Source organism: Martes martes, assembly GCF_963455335.1.
Source record: "Martes martes genome assembly, chromosome: 6".
NCBI lineage: Eukaryota > Metazoa > Chordata > Mammalia > Carnivora > Mustelidae > Martes > Martes martes.
In genome coordinates, this window is record NC_137893.1 from 128,362,702 (window position 1) to 128,389,225 (window position 26,524).

Sequence of the window (26,524 nt, forward strand, 5' to 3'; positions counted from 1 at the left end):
TATTTGGTTGGGGTATTGAGTTATGTAAGCTCTTTATATATTTTAGATATTAACCCTTTATCAGATATGTCATTTGCAAATATCTTCTTTCATGCTGTAGGTTGTCTTTTACTTTTGTTGATTGTTTCCTCTACTGTGCAGAAGCTTTTTATTTTGGTATAGTCCCGGTAGTTTATTTTTTATTTTGTTTCCCTTGCCTTAGGGGACATATCTAGGAAGATCTTGCAATGGCTGATGTCAGAACAATTACTGCCTGTGCTCTCTTTTAGGATTTTTATGGTTTCGGGTCTCTAATGCTCCTGACCTCCAATTAGGTCTCCAAGATCCTTAATCCATTTTGAGTTTGTTTTTGTGTATGATGTAAGACAGTGGTGCGGTTTCATTCTTTTGCATGTAGCTGTCCAGTTTTCCATCACCATTTATTGAAGAGATCGTCTTTTCCCCATTGCATATTCTTGCCTCCTTTGCCAAAAATTAATTGACCATATAATCATGGGATTGTTTCTGTGCTTTCTGTTCTGTTCCATTGATCTATGTGTCTATTTTGAGGCATGGCCTCTTTATCAGGAACTGAGATAAGTTACCCCTATGGCATCAGCAGTGATCTCACCATTGGGTGGGAACCCAGACAGCACTACCAACTTGATTCTGGGGTAGGCATACAATACAGGAATCACAAAAATCTCTAACCAAGGAGGGGTGATTAGGGAGAGGACATTAGTGGTTGTCTCTCATATAAGATGGGTCTGTACACACAAATTCCAAACCACAGAAAGAGCTCAACAACTAGAATCTGAATTCACTGGAGAGTAAAGTAAAATCAAGAAGTGTTCTTTAAATAAAGAATGTCTAACATCCTTAGAGAGATCAATCGAGAATAATACTCATTAAAAAAATGCAAAAGGAAAAGAACAGGAAATTCTGAGTAAGGGGCAAAACCAGGCAGAAATGGAGAGTAAATAGATATGAAAAAGAGACAATTAGAAATATCAGAAATGAGTAACAGATTCATTGAAATAAAGAAGAAAAAACAGATGAGACGAGACTCAGTTGAGAAGAGAATTAGAAAATTAAGGTATGACTAAAGAACTCACTGAGAATACAGCACAAATATGTAAAGATTAAAAATCTGAAATTGATAAAGATTAAAAACATGAATTGAGTTAAGAAAAGATAGATTAAGAATTTCCACAATATGTGTTACTGCAGTTCCAGAAGAAAATGAAAAGAATGGCACAGAGGGAGTGGCTGGAATTTTTCCGAAGTGGGACAAAACATGAGCCCTTCAATTGCAGGCACATTCTGAGTGCTGAGCAGAATGAATGGAGATAAATGCCGACCATTCCTAATCGGAATCGAACTGCGGAGCATCTGGAATAAAGATAAAACTCTTCACTTCTGCCAGGAAGAAAAGACAGATTCCCTAGGAAGAAACGGCTCTGACTGACAGCCGTCTTGTCATCGGCATAATGAGTCTAGAAAAATATTTTCAAAGTGCCAAAGAGAGACAATTATAAACCTACTATTTTGTGCTCCACTAAATTATTTGTATAAGGGGATTCAGACATGTAAATACTGAGCGTTTGCCTCCCACATACTTTCACTGAAGAGACGATTAAAGGATCTTCATGTGCAAGAACAAAAGTGCGCGGGAAGGAAGGCTGTCAAAAGCTATGAAAGGCCTATGGTTTTCCCCTGCTTGCAAGGTCACAAGGTGTCTGCCACACTCTCCTGGCTGCTGGCAGAAGACACGAGAGACTCCTGGGTCGGAGACAGAGGACTATTAAGGCAGCATAAGCTTCCTGTTCACATTGCTTCTCCTACTCCCCCAAACCCCAGGGGGCGATGCAGAGCTCAGGTCACTCCTGCTCCCAGGCTGGGCTTAGAGTGCCGCTGAAAACCATCGAGTTGTGCCGCTCTACCATCTTTTTGTTCTTGGACTAAGTTTGTTTGCTTGCTTTCCTTCCATTCTTTCAAAGAGTCTGTGAGCCAGCCTGCCCTAGCTTTGCCCCTGAAGGAGACATTGTCCTTATTATCCCGGGGAAAAAAGCAAATCTGCTCTCTGCCCCCGGGAGAGACTGCCTCTGTCTTCCAAGGGTGTTTGTTGACGCAAGTGGTTTATAGGTTGTGTGGAAATTCCATGGACAATTATCTCCCAACAAAAAGGGCGAATATAAAATTAAATACAACTTTCAGCTTGAACTAATCATTGTCTTAAATAGCTTATTATTTTGTGTGTGCCTTTTAAAGGATAAAAATCCAATAGTTGGGGAGAAGAGCTGTTAAAAAAAAAACACAAAAACTAAGGTTTCTGTCTTATAAATGGATATTTGTGTGTGTGCACATGTGTGTGTATTATGTCTATTATGTCTATTATTTTATAAAAAATAGACATATAGGGGAGCCTGGGTGGCTCAGTCAGTTAAGAATCTGCCTTCAGCTCAGGTCGTGATTCCTGGTCCTGGGATTGGGCCCCATGTTGGACTCCCTACTCAGCCAGGAGTCTGCTCCTCCCTCTCCCTCTGCCCCTCCCCCCTCACTCATGCCATCTCTCTCTCAAATAAACAAATAAAATCTTAAAATAAAATAGACATACAATTTACAGCTTTTTAAACTCAAGAGAGAAAAATATTAGAATATTTTTTAAAATTGACCAATAGAATACAAGAAAGGAGAAAAATTAGGAAAAGACATAGTTTGTGGGATATATCCAAAGAGGTATTTAGAAGAACATTTATAGCCTTAAATGCTTTTACTCAAAACTAAGAAAGTCTCAAAATACACGAGTTATTTTTTTCACCTAATTAAGCTGGAGGAAGAACAGAATAAAACCAATTAAGTTAGAAGAAAAATAATGAAGGTAAAAGGAATTAATTGGAGCAGGGGGAAAATGCAACCCACCTTTGTCTGTCTCTTTTTAAGTACCTGGCCTCTGGCACTTCAGCTGCCAACGTTCTTACCTGCAAGTCTAGAGACTTGGGTCTGAAGACATGAGTGAGCCTTTTAAAGGGAAGTGGGGGCCAGTGGGGAGAGTAAAGGGATATGGGTGTAAAACTTAACAAGCAAAACTATTTCAAAGAAAAGAAAAAAGGAAAAAAACAACTTCAAAAACCAAATTCATGTGACCCAGATGGCATGGAGAATTGTCCTTTTTGGAATCATAATTATTAATATTTTAAAAATCCAAACTATGCTGGAGAATTTGGGAAGTATGAACCCAGACTGCATAAAGTAGTCTGTCCAATGTGAGTTCAGCTGGCATTTATTAGCTAGGTGCTATAGTGGGTGGGGCTGGGCTACACAGGTAAACCAGACATTAATTCTGGTCCTGGAAGACAATGACAGGGACATGAACCTAGTAGGGGCACTCGATACAGTCGGAGGACTTGAAGTTAGGGTGGCACATAACTCCATGATTACTCTGTCCCCCAACCCCAAATAGGAAATAAAACAGTTCTTGGGTTGGAATGGTCAATAATTGGCAAAGATGAGAGGTTTTAAAAATGGCAAACTGTGAAAAACATTTATAGATTCCCAGGATTACAAAGTAAGGATATTATTCCAACACCATTAGAGGTAGCCAAAATGCAATAAATGTAAGGATAATGCGGGGGAGGGAGAAAAACAGTTTTCTCCCTACCCTTCTAGGTGTCTGCTGGTGCTCTGCAACAAAAGACAGATTAGAACAAACAAGTTTATTAACATTTGCATCATGCGTGGAACACAGAGGAGTATCATAGAGGAGTAACTCAAAGGCTTGGTTGGTAATTGGGCTTATATAGCAGCTTAGCAAAAGAGCAACGAATTTTTAGAGAAAGTGACAAGGCAAAGTAAAGGATCTTGAGTCTCTAGAAGTGGCCAATTGTGGAAAGGTAAATATATGGGAAACTAATGGAAGGTCAGGGCCCTGTAGTCAAATTTGGTGTAGAGCCTTCTGGTGTTATCTCTGGGCTGATAAGGGTCTAGAGTTGTCTCCAGTGATCGGTGAGGGGAGATGGGGCACCTTTGCAAATTTTTTGTCCTGCTCTTAGGCAAATTGTGTGCCTGTGTTGTGTTGGCCGCCCGAGCTGGGAGCTTTTCTTGTATCAGCTTCCTTTCAGTTGCTTTGAGCTCAAAGTAAACCTTATACCAATGTGACATGTTTGCAGGTGGCATTTTTTGCTACTCTCTGATAAGAAGGGGGATTACAGGGGTGTTTAGCATCAGTATTCATAAAGGGAATAAAGACTGAGTTTGGCTGACCACACTAACTGGGGTGTGAGGTCAGGCCACCCAACGCCACCAGCATGCAGAGCTCACTCAGTGCATTTGCTACAGAGCATCTTAAAGATAAAGGCAAAATCCATGTGTCTGTTTTTATGCCAGTACCATGCTGTCTTGGTGATCACAGCTTTGTAGTAAAGCTTGAAATCAGGTAACGTGATGCCACCAGTTTTATTTTTGTTTTTCAACATTTCCTTAGCAATTCGGGGTCTCTTCTGATTCCATACAAACTTTAGTATTATTTGCTCCAGCTCCTTGAAAAATACTGGTGGAATTTTGATCGGAATGGCATTAAAAGTATAGATTGCTCTGGGCAGTATAGACATTTTAACGATGTTTATTCTTCTGATCCAAGAGCATGGAATGGTCTTCCATCTTTTTGTGTCTTCTTCAATTTATTTTAGGAGTGTTCTGTAGTTCCTCGGCTACAGATCTTTAACCTCTTTGGTTAGGTTTATTCCGAGGTATCTTATGGTTCTTGGTGCTATAGTAAATGGAATCGATTCTCTAATTTGCCTTTCTGTATTTTCATTGTTAGTGTATAAGAAAGCCACTGATTTCTGGACATTGACTTTGTATCCTGCTACATTACTGAATTGCTGTATGAGTTCTAGTAGTTTGGGGGTGGAGTCTTTCGGGTTTTCCATATAAAGAATCATGTCATCTGTGAAGAGAGAGAGTTTGACTTCTTCCTCTCCAATTTGGATACAGTGGAACAGAGTAGAGAGCCCAGATATGGACCCTCAACTCTATGGTCAAATAATCTTCGACAAAACAGGAAAAAATATCCAGTGGAAAAAAGACAGTCTCTTCAATAAATGGTGCTGGGAAAACTGGACAGCTATATGTAGAAGAATGAAACTTGACCATTCTCTTACACCGTACACAAAGATAAACTCGAAATGGATAAAAGACCTCAACATGACACAGGAATCCATCAGAATCCTCGAGGAGAACATAGGCAGTAACCTCTTTGATATCAGCCACAGCAACTTCTTTCAAGATATGTCTCTAAAGGCGAAGGAAACAAAAGTGAAAATGAACTTTTGGGACTTCATCAAGATCAAAAGCTTCTGCACAGCAAAAGAAACAGTCAACAAAACAAAGAGGCAACCCATGGAATGGGAGAAGATATTTGCAAATGACAGTACAGACAAAAGGTTGATATCCAGGATCTATAAAGAACTCCTCAAACTCAACACACACAAAACAGACAATCATATAAAAAAATGGGCAGAAGATATGAACAGACACTTCTCCAATGAAGACATACAAATGGCTACCAGACACATGAAAAAATGTTCATCATCACTAGCCATCAGGGAGATTCAAATCAAAACCACATTGAGATACCACCTTACACCAGTTAGAATGGCCAAAATTAGCAAGACAGGAAACAACATGTGTTGGAGAGGATGTGGAGAAAGGGGAACCCTCTTACACTGTTGGTGGGAATGCAAACTGGTGCAGCCACTTTGGAGAACAGTGTGGAGATTCCTCAGGAAATTAAAAATAGAGCTTCCCTATGACCCTGCAATTGCACTGCTGGGTATTTACCCCAAAGATACAGATGTAGTGAAAAGAAGGGCCATCTGTACCCCAATGTTTATAGCAGCAATGGCCACGGTCGCCAAACTGTGGAAAGAACCAAGATGCCCTTCGACGGATGAATGGATAAGGAAGATGTGGTCCATATACACTATGGAGTATTATGCCTCCATCAGAAAGGACGAATACCCAACTTTTGTAGCAACATGGACAGGACTGGAAGAGATTATGCTGAGTGAAATAAGTCAAACAGAGAGAGTCAAGTATCATATGGTTTCACTTATTTGTGGAGCATAACAAATAATATAGAGGACAAGGGTAGATGGAGAGGAGAAGGGAGTTGAGGGAAATTGGAAGGGGAGGTGAACCATGAGAGACTATGGACTCTGAAAAACAACCTGAGGGCTTTGAAGGGGCGGGGAGTGGGAGGGTGGGGGAACCAGGTGGTGGGTATTGGGGAGGGCACAGATTGCATGGAGCACTGGGTGTGGTGAAAAAACAATGAATACTGTTACGCTGAAAATAAATAAAAAATTTAATTAAAAAAAAAAAGATAAAGGCAAAATCCCTGCTCGAATGCTCTCCTTCCTTCCTCAGAGTTAATCATTGTTTTGAAGTCCAGTATAGCCTTCCCACATCTGTTGTAATACAATTTGTACAATTTATCTGTACATATTCATTATTGCCATACCCATTTTTAAACTCCTTATAGATATGATAGTGACTACATCTTAATACAACTTACTTTTTTGGGAACAACATACACTTTTTTATATTTTAGCCATAGTGATATATATACCTCCAGTTCATTCACTTTATGATGACTAATGATATAAATAAAATAGTAGTTATTATATGAGATAAATACAAATAATCCTCCATTTTTCAGATGATAAGAGATAAGCAGTTTGTTCAAACTATATAGTTAGTAAGGAAGATTCAAATGAGGATCACAAATTTTGCCTTGTTCCATTCCAATAGCTCTTCCTGTTTCCTGCCTTGGGTTAGGATTTATAATGTGACAGAGCAAGGGTGAGAGAGGGTATCCTGTTGCTCCTGACTTTATTTAGAATGCTTCTAAAAAATTTTAACTTTAATATGTTTGCTATAGGTTTTCAATAAATATCTTGGAAGGAAGGAAGTTGCCTTCTATTTATAGTTTGCCAAAAAACTCTTTTTTTCTTATTTATGAATAAGTATTATATTTATCAAATGCTTCCTCTCTCTGAAAAAAAAAAATCAGGATTTTTTTTTTCCTTACATATTGATTAGTAGATTGTTTTTGGTTTCAGAGCATTCCCTTTGTTCCAGAATAAACCCTACTTGGTCATTTTGTGTTCTTGTGTTAATATGCTGTTTAATTGTATTTGCTGAAGTTACATTTAGGATTTTTTATGTAGGTTGTAAGGTGAAATTGGTCTACAATTTTTTTTCAATTATTCTGTGATTATCCAGCTTTGGCTTAAAGTTTATAAACTCAATGAGATTAGTTGATTTTTCCCTCCCTTTCTATTTCATGAAATAGTTTGGGCGTTAAAGAGACTGCTTCACCTGAAATATTTGATAGTTATACTATGAACCATCTGAGTCTAACACTTTTCTTTTGAGATTTGACTGGTAATTCAATTTGGTACATTATCAATCAGTTTAAATTTTCTGTCTTGAGTGAAAATTATCATTTAATCCAAGTTTTCAAACGCAGTGTTATTAAGTAGTTCATAATATTGACTTGTGACTTTTAAAGTCTCTATGATAACTGTAGTTTTGATCACCTTTTCAATTCAAAAAAAAAAAAAACCAGCAAATGACAACAATAACAAAAAACAACTACCACGAGAATTATAGAGATGATCTCAAAAGAATAAATCAATTCATGGTTATTTGATAAAACTAATAAAATAGACATTGCTCATCTAGATCAAAAAAAGAAATGAGAAAACAAAAATAATACCAGATGCTATTTAAGACCTGTGAAAGGATTTCAGTCTAAAATGGAACTGGAAGATACGATATGGAGAATCCCACACATGCTCCCTCAGAAGAATGGAACTTGAGAATGAAGAGACTGATTCCCTGTAAATGCCTGATTTACAGAGGACTGAGATTCATCTCCTGACCAGTGAACATCTGCCAAGAACCTTTCACCATCCTCCGGCCAGTGAGCTCCCTGCTTGGACTCTGGCTGGCCTGCCTTCTCTAGGCATTCCTTCCCATTAATACAGCTGCCCCAGCCCTCAACGGACTCATATGCAGCATGCATTTTTTTTAAAAGATTTTATTTATTTATTTGAGAGACAGAGATCACAAGTAGGCAGAGGGGCAGGCAGGAGGAAGCAGGCTCCCTGCTGAGCAGAGAGCCCGATGCAGGGCTCGATCCCAGGACCCTGGGATCATGACCTGAGCCTAAAGCAGAGGCTTTAACTCACTGAGCCACCCAGGCACCCCAACATGCATTTTCTGAATTGCAACTCCTCTGCTCTTCCTGAATAAACTCAGTTTCTGGTAATTCGAGCTTGCCTCAGTTTACCTCTTCGTTTAGGTTAACAGTTGTTTTTTTTTTTTTTTTCCAGTTCTAAAATTATCTGGTTCTATGATTGTGGATTATCAAGTTCCTACCAAATCACTTTGCTTGTCCGCCTCTTCTTTGTCATTGCATGGGGTCACTATCTCCTTATCACAGCATAGCCAGGGATAGAGGCAAGTCTCTATGCCTTATTTCCCTGCCATGTCCATTAGCTGGTCTGGTTGGAGAAGAAAGAATGGCTAAGTTGATTCACTGTAACATGGCCATTGCTCACACAAGGTAGCGTTGTCATGCACCCTCGAGGAGTGTCTGCAGTGTCATGGGACCTGTGCAGGGTAAGAGAGGTTTGAGGTAAAAAGAAGATACACACCCCACCCTTAAAAAACTGAAATATACTGGGAAGACAGACATTAAGTAACTACACAAATAATTACAAGAACAAAAGGTACTATGTAAGAGAAGTATAGGCTGCTATAGCAAGGGACCATTGAAGCTGTGGGGGTTGGAGGTGAATGTGGTAACTGAGGAACAGAAGTAGGATAGGGAGGGCGAGAAACAGTATCTGGTGGAAGGAGCTTAGTGTGTCCAAGAACCAAATAAGCCAGACTGGTATGAGCCTGGAGAACAACAGAGAGAGCTAGAACTTTTCAAGAATTGGGGACTTTATCCTAAAATAGTGAGAAGCCACTGGAAGTTTTTAACACCACCTCTGGCTAAGCATCAGGAAGCCTACATTCCAATAGCCATAGGTCTGTAGTTATCTTATTTTCAAAACAGACTTTTATTTTCCCCTTCAAAAGAGTAGAAGTCACTAGTAGGTATCCCATATCTGACACATACCAATTAGTATAGTGAATGCTTCCTTTAGGTAAACCATTACTTCAAACTTGTTATATATAATTTGTTAACTTGAACTAGTTTGCAATGCAACAGTCTGGGCTTTTCTCCTTGGTTTTTAAAACTCTAATTTACTGTGAAATGTATTTTTTAACATCTCAGGGACCTCTAGTCTGGCTGACAGCCTTATTTTGTTATTACCATATTGTTGTCAGTGGGTTGCTGATGCAGATGCTCAGTTGGGCACCTGCCATGTCTGTCATCAGAGCTCAATGGTACCTCAGCTTGGGTCAACTAAAGAGGGCATTACATGCTAATTGTTCGCAATCCCAGCCTTTTATCCAAACTCCCTAAATTTCCGTTCCTGAAGTGGCAGAGGGTGTTGTCCAAGGGAAAAGCAACTGGTGCAATCACCATACTCCTATATTGTTACATTGACCCATGGGTGATTTACTACAGGTTTTTTATTTTGCCGGAGGAGAGAAAACCAAGGATGTTTTTCAGGAGCCACGGTATTTTGTCAAAAGCACCTAGATAGTAGCTTTATTATGTTCATTTGAAATGTGTGTTCTGAACCAATGCATTTGTCTGACAACTTTATTGATATTTCAAGTTGAATAATCATTTTTTGTGTGAGTATTTGGTTCTTCAGAGGTTTTGCCATTTAAAAAGTTATACTTTTTCTGATCAGTGATTCACCAAAGGGTTTATAGTGGTATCAGGCTCGGTGTAAACCAGTTTATAAATTTGCTCTTCTAACAGATTTATTTATACTTTAGCACATATCCCCTGAGGACTTCATAGTTATATATAAAGAACATTTTTTTATTGTAGCAGTAACTTACAGACCAACACCTATTTTGTGTGTGTGTGTGTGTGTGTGTGTGTGTGTGTATAAGCCATGTAAACAAAAGCAGTAACTTTTAAAAGTATCTATTTTAACTGTCTATCCAAAATAATGATAGCTCGAATAAACTGGGAAAAATAGGATAAAATAGGGGAAATGGCTACATTTGTGTTTATCAATCCTTAGAGCCATTATTTGAAAAATAGCTCCCAAAGTGACTACTTATCATCCCAGTCCTTTATTTTAATTATTAGAAATACTAACAAATAATGACATTACTAATTGAAATATCAATTTTGACAAGCCTTTACTTATTTCTCTATTAAAATGACTTCCTGAAAATATCACAGGAAGTTAATGAATCGCTTGTTAATTAAATTTGAACTTTTCTCCTCTAGTATTCAAATGAAAAAACTGAAATATGATATATTCAAATTGCTTTATACTAAATTGAACATTAATGGTTATATAAATATAATATATGGTAATGTTACACATGAATGTGATAAGAATCTGTAACATTCATAATGGAATTTGCTAATTTTGAATATTGGCTTATCTTTTAAGTTTATTTTGTTCCTGAAAATTCAAGTGCTGAAATAATGTTTTACCAGCATTTTCTAATTAGCCAAGTATAACTTTCCATGAAAAATTTAAACATTCTCAGGCAACTAACAAATCAGTCTAACTTTTCTTCTCTTGTTTTGTTAGCCTTTTAGCAAATACCCCGCTGTGATAAATGACATCTCATTCTGGTTGCCCTCTGAGAATTACATAGAAAACGATTTCTATGACTTAGTACGGACAATTGGAGGAGACCTGGTGGAAAGAGTTGATCTGATAGACAAGTTTAAACATCCAAAGTAAGTAAAAAAAACTTTCTGATTTTATTCCTTTCTTGTCTCTATGTGACAAATGGCGTATGGAAATACATAATAAAATTTTGCTGAAATTCAATGCATATGAGACAGAATGTCTCCAGAATTTATCGTGAATATATAGTTTATTAGAAAAGACTTTTATATCAGTCCTTTCTGAAAATCTTTCTAAAATGCAGTTTTAATCTTTCCTGCCTTAGTAAATATGTGAAACAGAATGTTTTAAAGATCTTGGAGTTTTTCAGTATTGTTTTTAGAAGTGATTTCTTACCATTATCACATCCCAGGAACAGAGGAGATGTGTCAGAAACAGGGGTTTGTGGAAAAAAAGCTGTTCTGTCAGTCTCTCAGTGAATATTTATTAACCACTTGCCGCATGCCAAAAGCTGTATTAGGTCCTAGGATGAAGTTTAGTAACTTAATCAGGACCCATCTCAGTGTTGGCCTGTTTTCCCCTGGGGCATGTGCGCGCACGCGTCTGTGTGTGTGTGTGCGCGCGCGCATGCACCCTATATTCTTAGGCTAATCAGAGTTGATTCTACTTTGATTTTAGAAAAGTTTTCTTGACGTGTATCATTAAGGATTTGTTCTGATCCATTGTTCTACTGTTTCATTCTTCGGGAATTCCAGTTCTGCATAAGAAGGCTCTCCTTATGTGACTTCTCTACCTATTATTTTCTCTCTCATGTTTTAGAACTCATTTCCACTTCATTTTGAATGCTTTTCTCTTGTCTGTCCCTTAGTGTTTTCTGCAGTCTCTTCTTCCTCGCTCACATCCCATCTCCATCTTAGATTACTTTGTTTTTCCCCCTTTTATGAGCTCAGCAAACTCACATTTCAGTTTCTTCTGTTTTCCTCTCTGAATTATTTCTGTTGTGTAGTTTTACTTCACAGAGGAATTGCTTCATTTGGCTTTTAAAATGCATTGCAAGGTATTTGCCAGCAATTTCTTACAATCCAGTGGCAACATTTTTTTCTATGACTTCTTTGTTAATAAGTTTTTCTTTCATCTTCCTTATTTTTTCCCCAGTTTTTAAATTGACGTACCTATGGTATGCATATGATTTGCTTTTTTGTTACTTGTATTTGAATGGCATTGGATTTTCTGAACCAGCTATGGGCACCAAGTTGAGGTGTGAGTGGGTGTTGACATGGCAGGGAGGGGCTAGGGTGATGGTTCACGTTAACCGTCCTCACCACTCTACGGCCTTTATCCTCTCCAGTGCCAAGAAATAACTCTGTCTTTGAATACGGCTCGTTCATCTCATTGATTCCTTGTGTAGTTCTGCCTCCCACCCCAAGTCTTCTCTTCTTACAAACAGAAGATTCGCCTTTGTTTACTTCAGTTTCAGCACTTATTGGTGATAAAGACTTTGAACTTCAGATTATAACCCTCAGGTCTGAGAAATGTGTCTTTGCTGGTATTTTCTGAGAAATGCCACTGCGTGTGTTTCTTTCCTTCACATCTCATTAGCTTCTACTTGCTTTCAGCTGCTTTGGGCAGCCGTTAAATATATTTTAGAGTTCCCTAACTTCAAAACAGTATATATGGAGCAGTTTTGGGGTTTTTGACATGATGGAATACCCACTCAGCCCGGTCTTTTCTGTGAGAGAAATTTCTAGGAATTTGCATGTTGAAATTCCAGTTACTTACTATTGAAGAAGAGGGAAAGTATATGACTAAGACTGGTTGTTCAATAGTAACTGAGATACCACAAGGACATGACTTGGTATCTTTTCCCCATTGTTGTTTAATATGTAAAAAATTAAGGATTTAGAATCCATTCCTAATTTTATACTTCTCAAGCTTTTGCCGTCTGCCATTGCCTGAGCACTGTCTCTACTCTCATATCATCAGTGTCAAAAGTTATAGGAGTAGCCCTTTCTGGTTGGAGATGATCAGATCTTAAAGGTTGGAGAGAGATGTAATGGCCTGGATGTGGGAGTAAATGTAGTTTGGGGGCGGGGTAAATATTGGGATTTTCTGACTGGGAGGTGATTTGCGTTGGTGAGAGTAAATGCTGAATGGGCATGCTAATTGGAGAAATTTCTGTGAGAGTGAGGTAGCATCGGTGTCCTTTGACCACGGACACACCAGGCAGGCAGATATTCCATTAAAAAAAAAAAAAAGAAATCACTGGACTGTATAGGAGTGCTCTACACACAACCATATTCTAGTTTATGAAAGGAGAATCTGTCCTGTTGCTTCTAGAGGACACAGTACTTTTGATTGGAAATTTGAAAACAACCAACCAACCAAAAAAATACTTTTTATTGGCACTGACCTTACCATCTTTTAAGTGAATGTTAAACAAATATTTAAGGCCAGTTATTCTGAAGCTATGCCAAATGATTAGCCTGCCCAGAGTGCACACCTATCTCAATAAGGGTCTTGGTGGTTGGAGTAAGGTTTCTGAGACAGAGGTTGCTAATTATCTCTCAATATCCAAACCCCCATTTAAAAAATAATGTAGCATTGATTTTTTGTCTAAGCAGCTTGCCAGCTAACTAAAAGTCTACACTTCCAAGCCTCCACTATAACTAGGTGTATCTTTGTGGCTAAGTCTAGCTAATGACCCATAAGTAGAGGTGTTGAGGTATTTCTGAAAGTTTCCCTGAAAAGTTAGGTTGAGGCTGTCCTTTTCTTTCCTGCCATTTGGACGTGAATGTAATGGCTGGTACTTCAGCACCCATTTTGGACCATGGTATGACCTTGGCAATGGAAGTTGTGTCGAGTACAGCCTGGGTCTCTGGCACTGGAGTGTCAGTTCAGCCCTGGACTTTTATGTGAGAGACAAGTATCTTGTTGAAGCCACTGGTTTTTAGATCTTTGTTACTGACAACCAAAGGTAAACTTTGCTATTATAGCCCTGAGGGAAAGGACAGACTTGCAGGAAGGGACACATTATTTAGTAATAGTGGCTCACTGAGTAAAGATCCTCAGGAAATATCTAGGGTGGGAGGGTGGCAAACTGTTTCTTTTGAGGGCCAGGTAGTAGATAGTTTTGACTTTGAGGGCCATAGGGTCTCTGCAACACCTGTGCCCTACTCTGCTATTGTAAAAGCCATGGACGAAATGAACCAAACAAACATGGCTGTGTTCCAGCAAAGCCTTAATTACAAAAACAGGTGATGGGCTAGGTTTGTCCCATAGTTTGCTGACCCCTGATATACAGGAGGGAGCCACATACAATTCTTTAACTGACCCCTGCTCATATATTCTAAAATTCTCCTCTTGGAGGTCTTTTTTTCCTTGGGCACCCTGCACCCTCCTGTTCTCCTCCCAGTAAGAGTTCCTGACTTGGGTGGTGGCAAGTGGAGAGTCACCTGATCTTGTATTCATCAATGCCTATCTGGAGCTTAGGACTTACTTTATTTTCTAAACGCATAAATTAAATATTGCTAGGCAGTCCAAAGAGCTCTGACCCTTTCTTTGCCTAACATCAAGAACTGAGAAATGCTAGTAGTGCGTGAAAGACTCGTTGAAATAAACAAGTAGTTGAACAAATTATGTCTTTTTTTCTTTTTTAACAAATTAGGTGTCATGTCTTGCGAACAAGAACAAATCCCAAGGTGTCTCAGGGAGACATAACTGCTGAATAGGAACCTAATTTCATAATGTTAGACAAATGGGCACATTTTTCTGGGTTACAGATAATAGTCTGTGTCCTGAATGGTCAGAGATAACAGCTGTTCAGGTTAGAAGAAGATGACTTTTTGTTCTAGTCCTTGTGGCTCAGATAGGACAGATTTAGGTTGAGCTCAAGGTAGAGGCTTTTGGAAGTTAGAATTGGGGGATTTAAAAGACTTACTTGACTGGACTACAAGAAATGGGCAGTGGGGAGAATGCCCCAGGTGTCTGTAGCAGGTGCTCCCTGGCCATGTCCCCAGATTCAGTGCTTCTCATAGATCTCCACCATGTTTCTGGGGCTGCTGCTCACTCCGTGCATTCTGCTCAGTCATGGACATGCTTTCCTGAATCCGTGAACCCATAGCCAGGGTCTAGTTGGGGCTGAGATGCTATAGGTAAGCATCCTGAGCCGTGGGCACCAAAGGTGAGTCTCAGCTCTGTTCAGGCCTCCTTGATCTAGTTAATGGTTCTGTTCTTCCTGACTGACCACTTGCAGTTGGAACAAATTTGGCATAGGTTGGTACCAGAGCACTCGTTGGCAGTTTTTCATGGTGTGCCGAAGAGGGACTTCACTAAGAGAGGCACTTTCTCTGTGTGGCTGGTCCCCCTTCTCAGTGGGTAGGAGTCAGTGGCCTGCTCCTAATTGGGCATGGCATGGGGGCAGGCGCCCCTGTGGATAAGGCAGTTGGGGTGACTTCTCCTTCCTTCTTCCCTTCCTCTTGTTTTTCCCTCCTTAATCTTTTCTCTTCTTCTCTTTCTTTCCTTCTTTTTCTTTTTTTCTTTCTTTTTTTTTTTTTTGGTGTGTTTGATTTTGCTTTGTCAGTTTATATCCAGTAAAAACATAAAAGTTTAAAAATGAAAAGGTGGAGATTCACCCATCATCTCAACAGCGTAACACCACATTTCTTCATATCATTACATTTTCCCTGTCTTGACTTATTTTATGCGTATGCATCAGATGACATTTGAACCCGGAATGATATATGCTGTGTATTATCAGCCTTCTGGTCTAGAGTGGGGTTCTTCAGCCTCTCCACTATTGATATTTGGAGCCAGATAATTCTTTGTTGGGGGAGCTGTTCTGTGCACCCCAAGATGTCAGCAGTACCTCTAACCAATCTCAGCCCCTCCCAGCACCTTATGATGACCAAAAATGCCTCCAGACATTGCCAGATATCCCCTGTCAGGCAAAATTGCCCTCAGTTGAGAACCACTGGGATATTATTTAGTGGAGAATTTCTTATGTCTTCTAAAAAATATTATTTCTTAAAACCATGCTTTACTTTTGTGTTCTGACCAGCAGGGAGAAGGGACAGAAGGACCTTACAAGAGGGAGGTGTTCCAGCAGGGGTTCTTGTGGTTCCAAGAAACACACATGACAAAACATCAGAAAAGCTGGGCACCCCAGCTAGGCTTCAGAAAGAGGGGAGCTAAGACAGGGTCTGACCTTTCTGTCTCCATTGCTGTCTCGGGTTTTTCTACCAATTTCTGCTTCTCTGTCACATTTTATTTCCTCACGCCCTCTCTGGCTCTCCCCTGCTTCCTGCTTTCCACCATATAGTTTGTGCTCTCTCTGTATTTGGCAGAGCTCAGAATACCCTGCCCAGCCCCCAGGCCTAAATGACCTTTAGGGGTCAGTGCTCAGCACCATTTGCTAGCACTTTGCCCAATTCTGACACTCCCGACAAAGGAGTCTCAATGGCCTGAGATTTTCTGGCCAAGTCAGAGGTCACTGACCAGCTGGAGGACAGGTTCTCCTGGAATCAGGTGTCTGCCCTCGCTCTAATTAGCCACATGAGTCAAATGGACAGGCCTCTGACCTTGTTTTATAGGTCGGTAGGTTTACTGTCTATACGGAGCTTTCTTTGTTTTCTCTGTAGCCTGAACTCAATAGCTTCTGACTCAGGCACTGCCGTTTTCAGACTGCCTTGAACTTCACGCAAAGAGGCCTGTTGTAAGAATGTTAACCAATCGCTTCTCGAGTTCCTATGTTATAGGACACATCGGGCTCATTGGGACCACATGGATAGTAAGGCAAGAGATCCCAGTTTTTGTGGGGCTAAATAACGCAAGAAGAGTGAACTAGCAATAAAAAGTAGAAGGTGATAATAAGGTGGGTTAAGCCTCATGTGTGGCCTGCACAGTTTCTTGCATGTGCCTGATGCCCCACAAGCCTTCCCTGTCTGAGGGGGAATGTCTAGGGCTATAGGTTCAGAGCAGGGCAGCCATTGGTCTGGGAAGATTTCCCAGGAGACGAGACAGCGAACTCTGCATGTCTGTCTCCCTTCTGCTACCTTGTGAATGAGGTGTACACGGCTCATTCTCAGTGAGTGCCTCTGAGTAGAAACCTTCAGTTCCTGTGAAAAGAACCCTGGGTTGTTATGTTCTTTTGTTGCTGGGGCAGATTCACTCAGGGTGGCCGCTTTAAGACAGGCGGGATTTATTTAAGGAAACGCCTGAATCAGAACAGGAAAACCATTTGGAACCAAGGCAGGTCTAAGGGCTAGAGATCTTTTGAAACCAGGCACCTCTGGCTCTATCCCTCCGCTTGCTCCTCTCAGCCAGGGACCACTCCTAAAACAGCTCAGCCCCACTTCCCAGAACACGGAACCACAGTCTGAACGTTTACAACCAGAAGGGTTCATGGGACCTTTTTTCAGAACTAGCCCCCAAGGTGCGGACCTCCTTCCAGCATCCCCCACCAGTCTGCGCCTCAGACCTCTGTGTAACTGCTCCTAATGTTGACTCATTCATATCTTGTGTTCCTTATGTGCATTTAAATTTTTCAGGCTATTCCGCTTGAAGGAAACTCCGTAGGGCACTATGGCATAGTCTCTCCCTTCCGTCTTCCCACAGTGTTTAAATTGGAAGGAGGCTGGCTCCCCGTGTGATGCTTGGTGGATGGCTCCTTGATCCTTCTTCGTTCCTTAGAGGAGCTTTTGTTAAATGGCTGGAAGTATTTTATGACCTAAAAAGTAGAGGGAATGTGGGCCAGCGGAAAGAGCTGAGAATTCAGAAGCAGAGGCCATCAGCGGAGTCTTGGCCCTTCACGTCTTAGAAGTCCCATAAACGGATTCTCTGGCCTTAGTTCCTCATCTGCCAACCAAGGGTGCTAACATCATCCAGAAATGGCAGCTGCAAAAATTAGGTGAGCCTGTAGGTGTGAAGTGCTTTGAAAACAGCACAGAGTTGGTTCAAAAAAAAAAAAAAATTCAATAGCTGTCACAGGAAAAACCAGTAACTTTCACAGTCAGCCCATCTTGCTTATTAAAGAGTAACCTCGGCACAGCCAGGAGTCTTGGATTTGGCCGCCAAATACATACAACTAGGAAGTTCTGGTCATCGCGGGAAGCAGAGTGAGACTTCATATAAAACTATCATTCTGAAATAATACATGTTCTTCCTGCAGCTTAAGGAGTCCATGTTCAATCATAAAAAAATAAAAATACTTCGTAAAGTGGCATAGATGTTGGTCAGCGGAGCCGCGTCGTCAATATGGCTGTTCTCTGGGTTCTGTGTTGGGAAAATGCCACGGCTGGTGGCAGGTGGGGTGACATCTCTGGTATACAGATCACTCCCTAGTCCTGTTTCTTGTGACAGAGCCAAAGAAGTGCAGTTATCTGAACTTAAAGCTTGGCCAGCAATGAAAAGCCAGCGACAGCTAATCTTGAGAGAGCCTGTCAGAAGTTGTGTCCCCTTGAAACTGACAGTATGCTGTACCAGGGAGCTGGCTTGGGGCAGCCAAGCCTGCTTTAGAACACTCCTGGCTTCTTTCCCTTTCTTCACTTTTATTGCCATGCTGGTGGCGTGAGTCTAAGAACTTTTATTGTTGTGGTTCAGACAGCCCAGAAAGCGATTCTAAGAACACTATTTTTAGCCTGGGTATTTGTTTTTCCCTACCTTCCTCCCTTTACCTCCTTCCCTAAAAGCCTTCTTTTTAAAGCGGCCCACGAGGGGTGCATTTTCTCGGGGTCACACAGCAGCCCTGCTTGCCACCAGCGTTACACAAATTAAAACACAATTAGCTCGGTCCCCGAACATGCCCTGTCCCCTAGCACTTCACCGTTTGCTGAAGGAGCCTTTGACATTACCTTCAGCACTGACCCAGCAGGGTCCTGGGAGCAGCGTCTCGGCACAGAGCAGAGAAGGAGTAGAGAGACTGCTCGTTGACAGCCAGGCAAGGAGAGGGGCCAGACGTTTAATGAGCTGGATCGTCAGTGATCTGCTGTGTGCGTGCACACCTTCATGAAAATTAACCATGAAGCCTCTCTTCCCTCTTTAACTTTCAATTAGCAGTTTTCAGGAAATTCTTTGGCTATAATCTTCACTTGGCATCCCGTGCACCTTTTTGCAGCGTGGAGATTGAATGCTCTCTTTCCAAGATGCAAGGCAGAAGTAACCCACTTCCCTTGATGTTTCCCTGTCCCACCCCTGACAGTATCGATCAGATGAAAGTGAGTTAAAATGCACACCAAGGACAACCTGTGAGGGGAATCTCAGTCACAGAATTGGCAGAAATGTGATGGGGAGGGGCAGCCCCACCCCCTCATTTTGGGCAGGGAGGAGTCATGCTCTGCATCATTCTGGATCTTTAAATCTGTTATCCAGGTCACAAGGTCACTTCTTTCAACTAGCCACCACCCAAATGTGAATCCCAGAGCTGCAGTGGGAGCCTGCCTCCCACTGCCAGTTGTACCGTCCATACGGGGTCAGCGACCTTGCCCTTCACACCACACAGAGGCTTAGCCTTGACTGTACTGTGACTCTCATGGTTACTGAGGATGTCTTAGTGACCAAGAAATGTATGACTCCAAATACAGCCTGGCACTGCACACCCTCAGAGTCTTAACGCAGGATAACCTAACAGTTATCCTGATTATAGATCTCGGAGTTGAGTCTCTAAAGACGAGATCTATAAGAAAGTTTCTGAGACCTATTTGAATTTCTAAGCAGCGGAGATGGGCTCAGCAGACTTGCCAATTCCTCGGGCTCCAGCTCCACCCAGGCTGTAGCTGGGATGCACGGTGCGCGGGCCGGGGTGGTGTCCAAGTGTCCCTTGGGCTAGTTACCTTCCTTAGCTTGGTCATAACTGAGACTCAAGCTGCTGGTGTGCAAAAGCAGGCAGGGACCTCTAGGGATGAGGGGTCAACTCCAAGGGAAGGGACCAGTGGTGTATACAGTTTGTCCAAATAGCATCCAAGATCTAGGGCCCCTTTCTTATTGGGGACGTTTGGGAGTGCACCCTGCAGTCAGTGGGCCCGGCGGAAGTGGGTGGCAGAGCGGACAAGCAGTCACAGAGAAGCCGGGCTTAGGGGCCACACGCAGTCTGCCTGGGAACTCCACTGGCTAGCTGCCGCCCCAGGGCTCCTTAGAGGTAGGATGGATCTGGAGTCTAGATGTGGGGGTGGAGGGTAGGGGATACTTAAGGTGGGTAAGCCAGGCGACCAACAGGAACTTCGATTTGGTTTTTTTGGTTTTTTGGGTTTTTTGTTGGTTTGTTTTGTTTTAACAACCTATAGCTCCAAGGGGGAATCTACTTATTCAAGTGTCGTTTGGAGCCACAGAAAGCAGGACTATGACCAGAATTTAATCAGGTGTCTAGTGAGGACAGAGCAAGGTTGAATGTTCTGGAAGATTTACATGAGGAAGAGAAAGATACCTCAAGGCAGTGTAGTGCCAGTCAGGGCATCCCGTTCCAGTGGGGTGCTGTGGTCAAGAGAGGGCTAGTTAGTCAGACACTTAGGAAATGAATTGAGGAGCTTCTGTTCGGATCTCCCCAGCATGTCACTGCCACCGGCTCACAGAGATCTCAGCCTCCTGCAGAGTTCCCATCAAGTATTTCTGGAGGTCCCTAAGGGTGTCCCGCATTTGCTTACACAGACTTCCCCTGAACATGCTGGTGATTCATGGGGGACCCCAGTTTCCTCCTGGATATTGCCAGCCCTGCTGCTGCCCCAGCCGGCACACCTGTGAGACTTTGGGGGTTCTTCATGGGGTCTTGTGCTGTTTCAGGTTTGGGCAGAGCTGTGCCTTCCCTTGCTGGTGTGTCACCTGTCACACTTTGAGCCCCATGTCCCTTCCTACTCCGCAGAGCCCCTCCCTCGAGGCTTTCCCCTCCAGGCAAACCCCTGCCAAAAAAGGCTCAGGGATTCCAGTGCAGACCTGACTCCTGCTCAGTTCAGACCGGAATCTCTTCCTCAGAAGCAAAGTTCAGAAATGAGGACAAAATCAACAAAATGCCAGTCACCTTCTCCTCTTTTGTGAACAGAACTATTTTTGCAAGATGTCTTACTTAATATTTCTCAGAGGAGAAAGAATACCCCACGAAAGTTTTTAGATTCTGTATCTGACAGATCCGGCCACTTTTCTTAGCCTCCACTTCCTCCTGAAAGAAAGTGACGATAGTAAGATGAGAAGAGAGGAAACCCGCAGTGAAAATGAAGCAGGTGAAATATTTGTACAAGAGATGACAGCTGTGGTCTACACATTTATGCAGAATTTTACTGGAATAATCACTTATCCTAGCATTTATTGAATATGGTAATCTCTCCTAGCTGGTCATCTGTCCAGCAGATGTCCGGCAACACACATAGTATCGGCGATGGTGGAATGAGCATTTCTAACACGTTCTGTTCTGGCAATTTCCACGTTGCATTGTATTCATACAGTTCCCACCCCTGCACTGTGAGTTATGGCCAGCCATTGGGCCTTTAACTTTCTACTCTATTTGAGGAATAAAATATAGCAACCACTCAATAAACATATGATGAATGAATGATAAAAAGAATGAAAACCCAGGAACAACATACCAACATCATGTTTTCTCCAGATATAACTGACATCCATTTCTCTGTAGACCAGAAAGAGACCCCATTGGGTCACATTTTGCAGATGGGTGACCAGAACCCTTTACTATCAGTCATGGCGGTTTCTTACTGAGGAGAAGCAGAGTAGGGGGTGAGGACGGCTCCTCAGGAACAGGAATTGGATTATAGCAAATTGGATTCTGAGTAAACTGCTGGTTTAAAAATAGTGTTTTTGAGACTAGTGTTCACATGGAGAAAGGAAGAAAGGAAAGAGGAAAAAAAGTACCTTTGAAGAAGATTGGTTGTATCCTATGTAAAATATATTTTAATACTCTGAGCTCCCAGGATCAGAAAAGTGTTGGAAGTATGCAAATTGTTCATGATTACCTAAGAAAACCTTTCCTTGATTGGAAGAGCAGAAATCACAGGGCCGAAGAGAAATTCAAGGAGTCAAATTATAACGTGTTTGTGTGTATGTTTGTTTGCCACAGGTGAGGAACAAGGGAAAATTTTGAAGGAAGGTAACATGAAAGGAAGAAAAAAGCTATCTGTACAGGGAGGGCAGAGAAGCCTTAGCTCTCTTGAACGTGGGCTTTCCAAACCACTATGTACCTACGCCATCCCATTTAGAGTCCTAAGAGTAGTGGATCCCTGACATGGCTGCCAACATCCTTTTCTAGCAGCAGCTTCTTCCCTCATGTGCCCGGTTCATAGGACAGCTTCCACACTGGTCCAGTGGGACTCTGTCCCCAGACCTAAGTGATTGCTCCAGGAGTGGGCACCTTGTAAAGCTGGGCCAGTAGGCCTTTTCTCCATAATGTTTGGATGGAAGATGAAAAAGGGCTTAGGCTGTGAATGACATATCTGGGAGCCATCTCTGGCCACATTTCAGTGAATGCGGTGATCAGAGAAGGAGAAGGAAGCGGCAGAACAGACATGTGACATGGAGAGAAGAACTGGTGTGGTTGAGTCCTCGGTTCCATTCTGTCTGGGACCCAGCTGCACCCCACCCTTCCCAAAGTTCAGTTGTCCACTCCTTGCTCAGATTCCCTAAGCAAGTGTGACCCCCTGTTGTTTAAGTTGGTTTCACGTGGGTTTCCATTATTTGAGATCAAATGAGTTCTAAGACATGTAATTACAGACTTAGGGCTTTGGAAGAGAGCAGGAAGGAAGACGGTGACAGGCCGAAGTTATCAGCTTCTTTTTCAGAGAATTCTGGAGCACCAGAGAGTTGAGGCTGTAGGGGCCCTTGAGTTCCAGATGTTTCTGTTCTGATTCTGGTTCTGAATGGTTCTTTTCCTCTTAGCTAGAGTAGCTAAAACTTAATGTATCTCAAGTTGTGACTCCTTCATCCTAGCAACCATGAATGTGAACACTTCCCATGGGTGCGGCACAATGCTACCTGTGATGCTTATGGTCAGAAGGTGTGAAAATGACTTTTTAAATGAGCTCTTGTCCTCAAGGAGCTCACAGTCTGATAGGAGGGTCAGTGCACATAGGTATCTGCAATTTAATATGAGAAATGTCTTAGATGACAGATGGCACCACCGTGATTTCAAAGAAGAGTGACACCTCTCTTGCCCTAAATGATCAAGAAGTGTTTACAGGTCATGGTTCAGCTAACAGGTAAGAGTTAGCTATGGAATGGGCCAAGATATTCCAGGCAGAGTAGGCCACATGCACAAAGACAGGAAGAGAGAGAGATGAAAATAATTTAGTGTGCCCAGCATACAGGAAGCATGGCGGAGTGGGGGGAAATGAAGCTGGAGGGTTCCGGAGGAGCTAGATCTTAAAGGCCTTGCATTTCCTTATACACGTGTGGACTTTTCTGGTAGAACATGTAGGGAGTCGTTGTGCTAATTGAGCTGTTTTCAAATTTGGAAGTGATTATCTGTCTTGAGACTCTATTGGCCCTGGCTAAAGCCGGAGGTAGGGAAAGATGGAGGAGCACATCTCAATAGCTTATCTGAATGGAGGAGATGAGTCTGAGCTGAGACAGTGGCCAGGGCCTTGTGGGAGAAGCTGACCCATGGAAAGGATATTTGGGAGTTGAAATCCACAGGAGTGGTGGAGCCCGTTGAGGGAGTGAGCATGGAGATGAAGGAACCCAATATAACTTCCGAGTCCTGAGTGGTATGACTGAGAGGACGAGAGGACTGACCTTGAGGTAAGGGGTTAAGTATGGGGAACAGTGCTTTGGTGGAGATTATTTTGTTACTTTTGGTCCCCTTAAGTTTTAGGTGGGCTGCCATTCCCAGGCAGCCCAAGAGCTCATGAGAGACAGGCCCGGGTTAGAGTATACTGTTGGCAGTTGGCGCTCTGGTCAGAACTGAGATGCCCAGGGTGTGTCTGGAACAGGAGAAGGGGAAGGCGAAGAAAGAATGAACTCCAGGAAAGGCTTAAAGGGATGGAAGAGAGAATGAGTGAGTTGAAGGAATGAAGAAGGGTGACCCAGAAGGTCCAGGTAGAGGAGCAGAGGCTGGGGGATGAAAGCATGGAAGTCCATCCTACATGAGCAAGATTAGAGAGTGCAGTCAGGTGACCTGCCAAGACCACATGGATTTGGCCAGTCCAAAGCCTTCAGTAGCTGGTTCAAGGACAGGAACTACTTTGGTGAATCATACTTCTTCTCCTTTGCCCCTTGTTTTGCCTTCACAAATATTTATTCCACAAATGTTAGTAATTAGAGAATACTTGATATAATGGATATATACAGAGGGTTGATGTGTTAGGGAGCAAACAAAATGTCCTAACTCTGGCACCTAGATCTGGCTCTTCATGGCTACGTGTTTGGTGATGTTGGTTTGGAATAATGTTGTGGGGAAGTTTCACTTTCCAGTCACTTAACTGTTTGTATGTTCCCTTCCACTCTAGCTCACTTAAAGGGTGGTAGGGCAGGTGAGCCCTTCTGAGAAGCAGGAATTATACAGGAATGAGGCTTTGAGATTAGTCTCCCGAACTGGGGTGGCCCACTTAAGATAAGCCTCATTAAATGCACTTCAGAGGAGATAGCCCAGTGTATTGAACTTAAGAAAGGACATGGCATGCCAATTAAGACCTGAAAATATGAATGCAATTTTGAATTTCAACGATACTTTGATCAGCACTTCTTAAAATTGTATGGGGGGTGGGGGGAGAAGACTCCTTAAGGTGACGTATACTTCCCTTCGGCTCCACACAGCCTCCTGCTTCAAAGGAGGAAGCCACCCCTGGGGGACGGAAGGGCAACCCAGTACCAAAAAAAAAAAAAAAAAAAAAATTAGACTTGACCTCCACTCACCTCTCAAAGCAAAAACAGCCTCCCCAAAATGAGAGAAATAAAGCTAGGAAAAGAAGGTGTGAGGCATATATCATAAGGGCAACAGAGAGGAGTAGATTTTGATTATATTTAGAATGTTATTTTTTTTTTAACCTAGATTGAATCAAGGAATACCTGTATGTTGAACTTCTTCGTTGCAGGATTCCTACTGCCAGAAAGTCTATTTAAATATGAATCCTAAATAATGTGATACCACATCTGATACAGATATATATCTGGCAATATTAAACAGATCAAATTCTTGGGAAGACTAGTCTGAATTGAAGCTATTCTTGGCATAGTTAAAGTAAAGGAGATCAATACAGATATTCAAGATGGAAAAATCCTAATAGTTAATAGAAAACCAAAACTCAAGGTCCTTCCAACCTTCAGAGCAGAGCTGTTTCAAGTGCTTCTCAGAAAATAAATGTGTCGGGGCACCTGGGTGGCTCAGTGGGTTATGCCTCTGCCTTCGGCTCAGGTCATGATCTCAGGGTCCTGGGATCGAGCCCCACATCGGGCTCTCAGCTCAGCAGGAAGCCTGCTTCCCCCTCTCTCTGCCTCCTGCTCTGCCTACTTGTGATCTCTCTGTCAAATAAATAAATAAAATCTTAAAAAAAAAAAAAAAAAGAAAGAAAGAAAGAAAACAAATGTGTCTTAGAGATTTTAGCCAGGGGCCCTTTCACATCTTCATGTCCTGGGGGGCATCCTCCCTCCCTTCCTTCCTTCTTTAAATCATCTAATGTCTCATGTCCCACCGAGGCTGTCCCTCAGACAGCTTTGCTCGGCCAATGGCCGGACCAGGTGGAGATTGAAATTGGATCCTATAACATATGACCAATTTTATTCATTATAATCACACTGTTTAATTACTTTAAATAGTACTTCTAGCCAGGTTTCCTGCTTAGGGTACTACCAGGAGGATTTTTGTTCTTCTAGCTCATGCTGTAATAGGAAAATGGCAAGGCAGCTATTGTACTCCTAATTGCAAATTTGTTTAATTGAAATTACATTTAGTCGTTCTGACATACTTTCAAGCAACTGTGAAAAATAGCTACTATGATCTGTTGGTATGCTGCTTTGAGTGGCTAATAATTTTAGTTGGATGGTGTTTTTAGTTCCTTATTGTCAGTAAACATGAAAAATAAAGTTAGAATAAAACAGCAGCAATAATTGCAAAACTTTATATTTGTGTGTAAGTTGGGCCTTTGCATTATATTTTAAGAACCAGCTTCCCACCCCACCCCCCAAGAAAAATAGAGAAATTCTGTTGAAATATCTGCTGGGTATATTCTGTGGAAAATAGATCTATATAATCCATAGCGGATGTGAGGAGAAGATCTCCTCTGTTGCACTTGACCCCGGAACCCAAAGTCTCAGATTCAAGGATGTCTGACAAATCTGTTTTAAATTGGTGTCTGTGTAGATGGTGTCCCCATGGAAGGGCTACCCTAAACTTAAAAAAACTTTGTTTTTTTAATGAGGTGAAATTCACATGACAAAATGAGGCATGTTTGAGTAAGCAGTTCAGTGGCATTTAGCACATTCATGGTATTCTGTGACCACCACGTCTATCTGGTTATCTAGATCCAAGACATTTTCATCACCCCAGAGAAACCCCACACCCATTATAGGGCTGCTTCCCATTCCCCACTCCTTCTGTCCCCCAGCCGGGGCTCCCGCCAATCTGCATTCTGTCCACGTCATAGAAAAGGAACTCACACCGTGCATGATCCATTGTGTGTGTCTGACCTCTTTCACTTAGCATGTTTGTGAGGTTCTTCTGCCTTTCAGCATATAGCAATACTTCATTCCTTTTTATGACTGAATAATTTTCTATTCTACATATAAACTACAGTTTATCCATTTCTCCCTCAGTGGACATTTGGGTT

General features: G+C 41.9%; 1 protein-coding gene across 1 annotated transcript in view; it reads left to right on the forward strand.

The window, feature by feature from the left end:
• Nucleotides 1-26,524, forward strand: part of FARS2 (phenylalanyl-tRNA synthetase 2, mitochondrial) — a gene marked incomplete at its 3' end in the record, with an annotated part of 365,988 nt that overhangs the window by 235,426 nt on the left and 104,038 nt on the right. Inside the window, exon 6 of the mRNA XM_080805960.1 lies at nucleotides 10,731-10,882. Within this exon, the coding sequence (XP_080662086.1) occupies nucleotides 10,731-10,882 (152 nt within the window). The remainder of the gene's footprint in view (nucleotides 1-10,730; nucleotides 10,883-26,524) is intronic.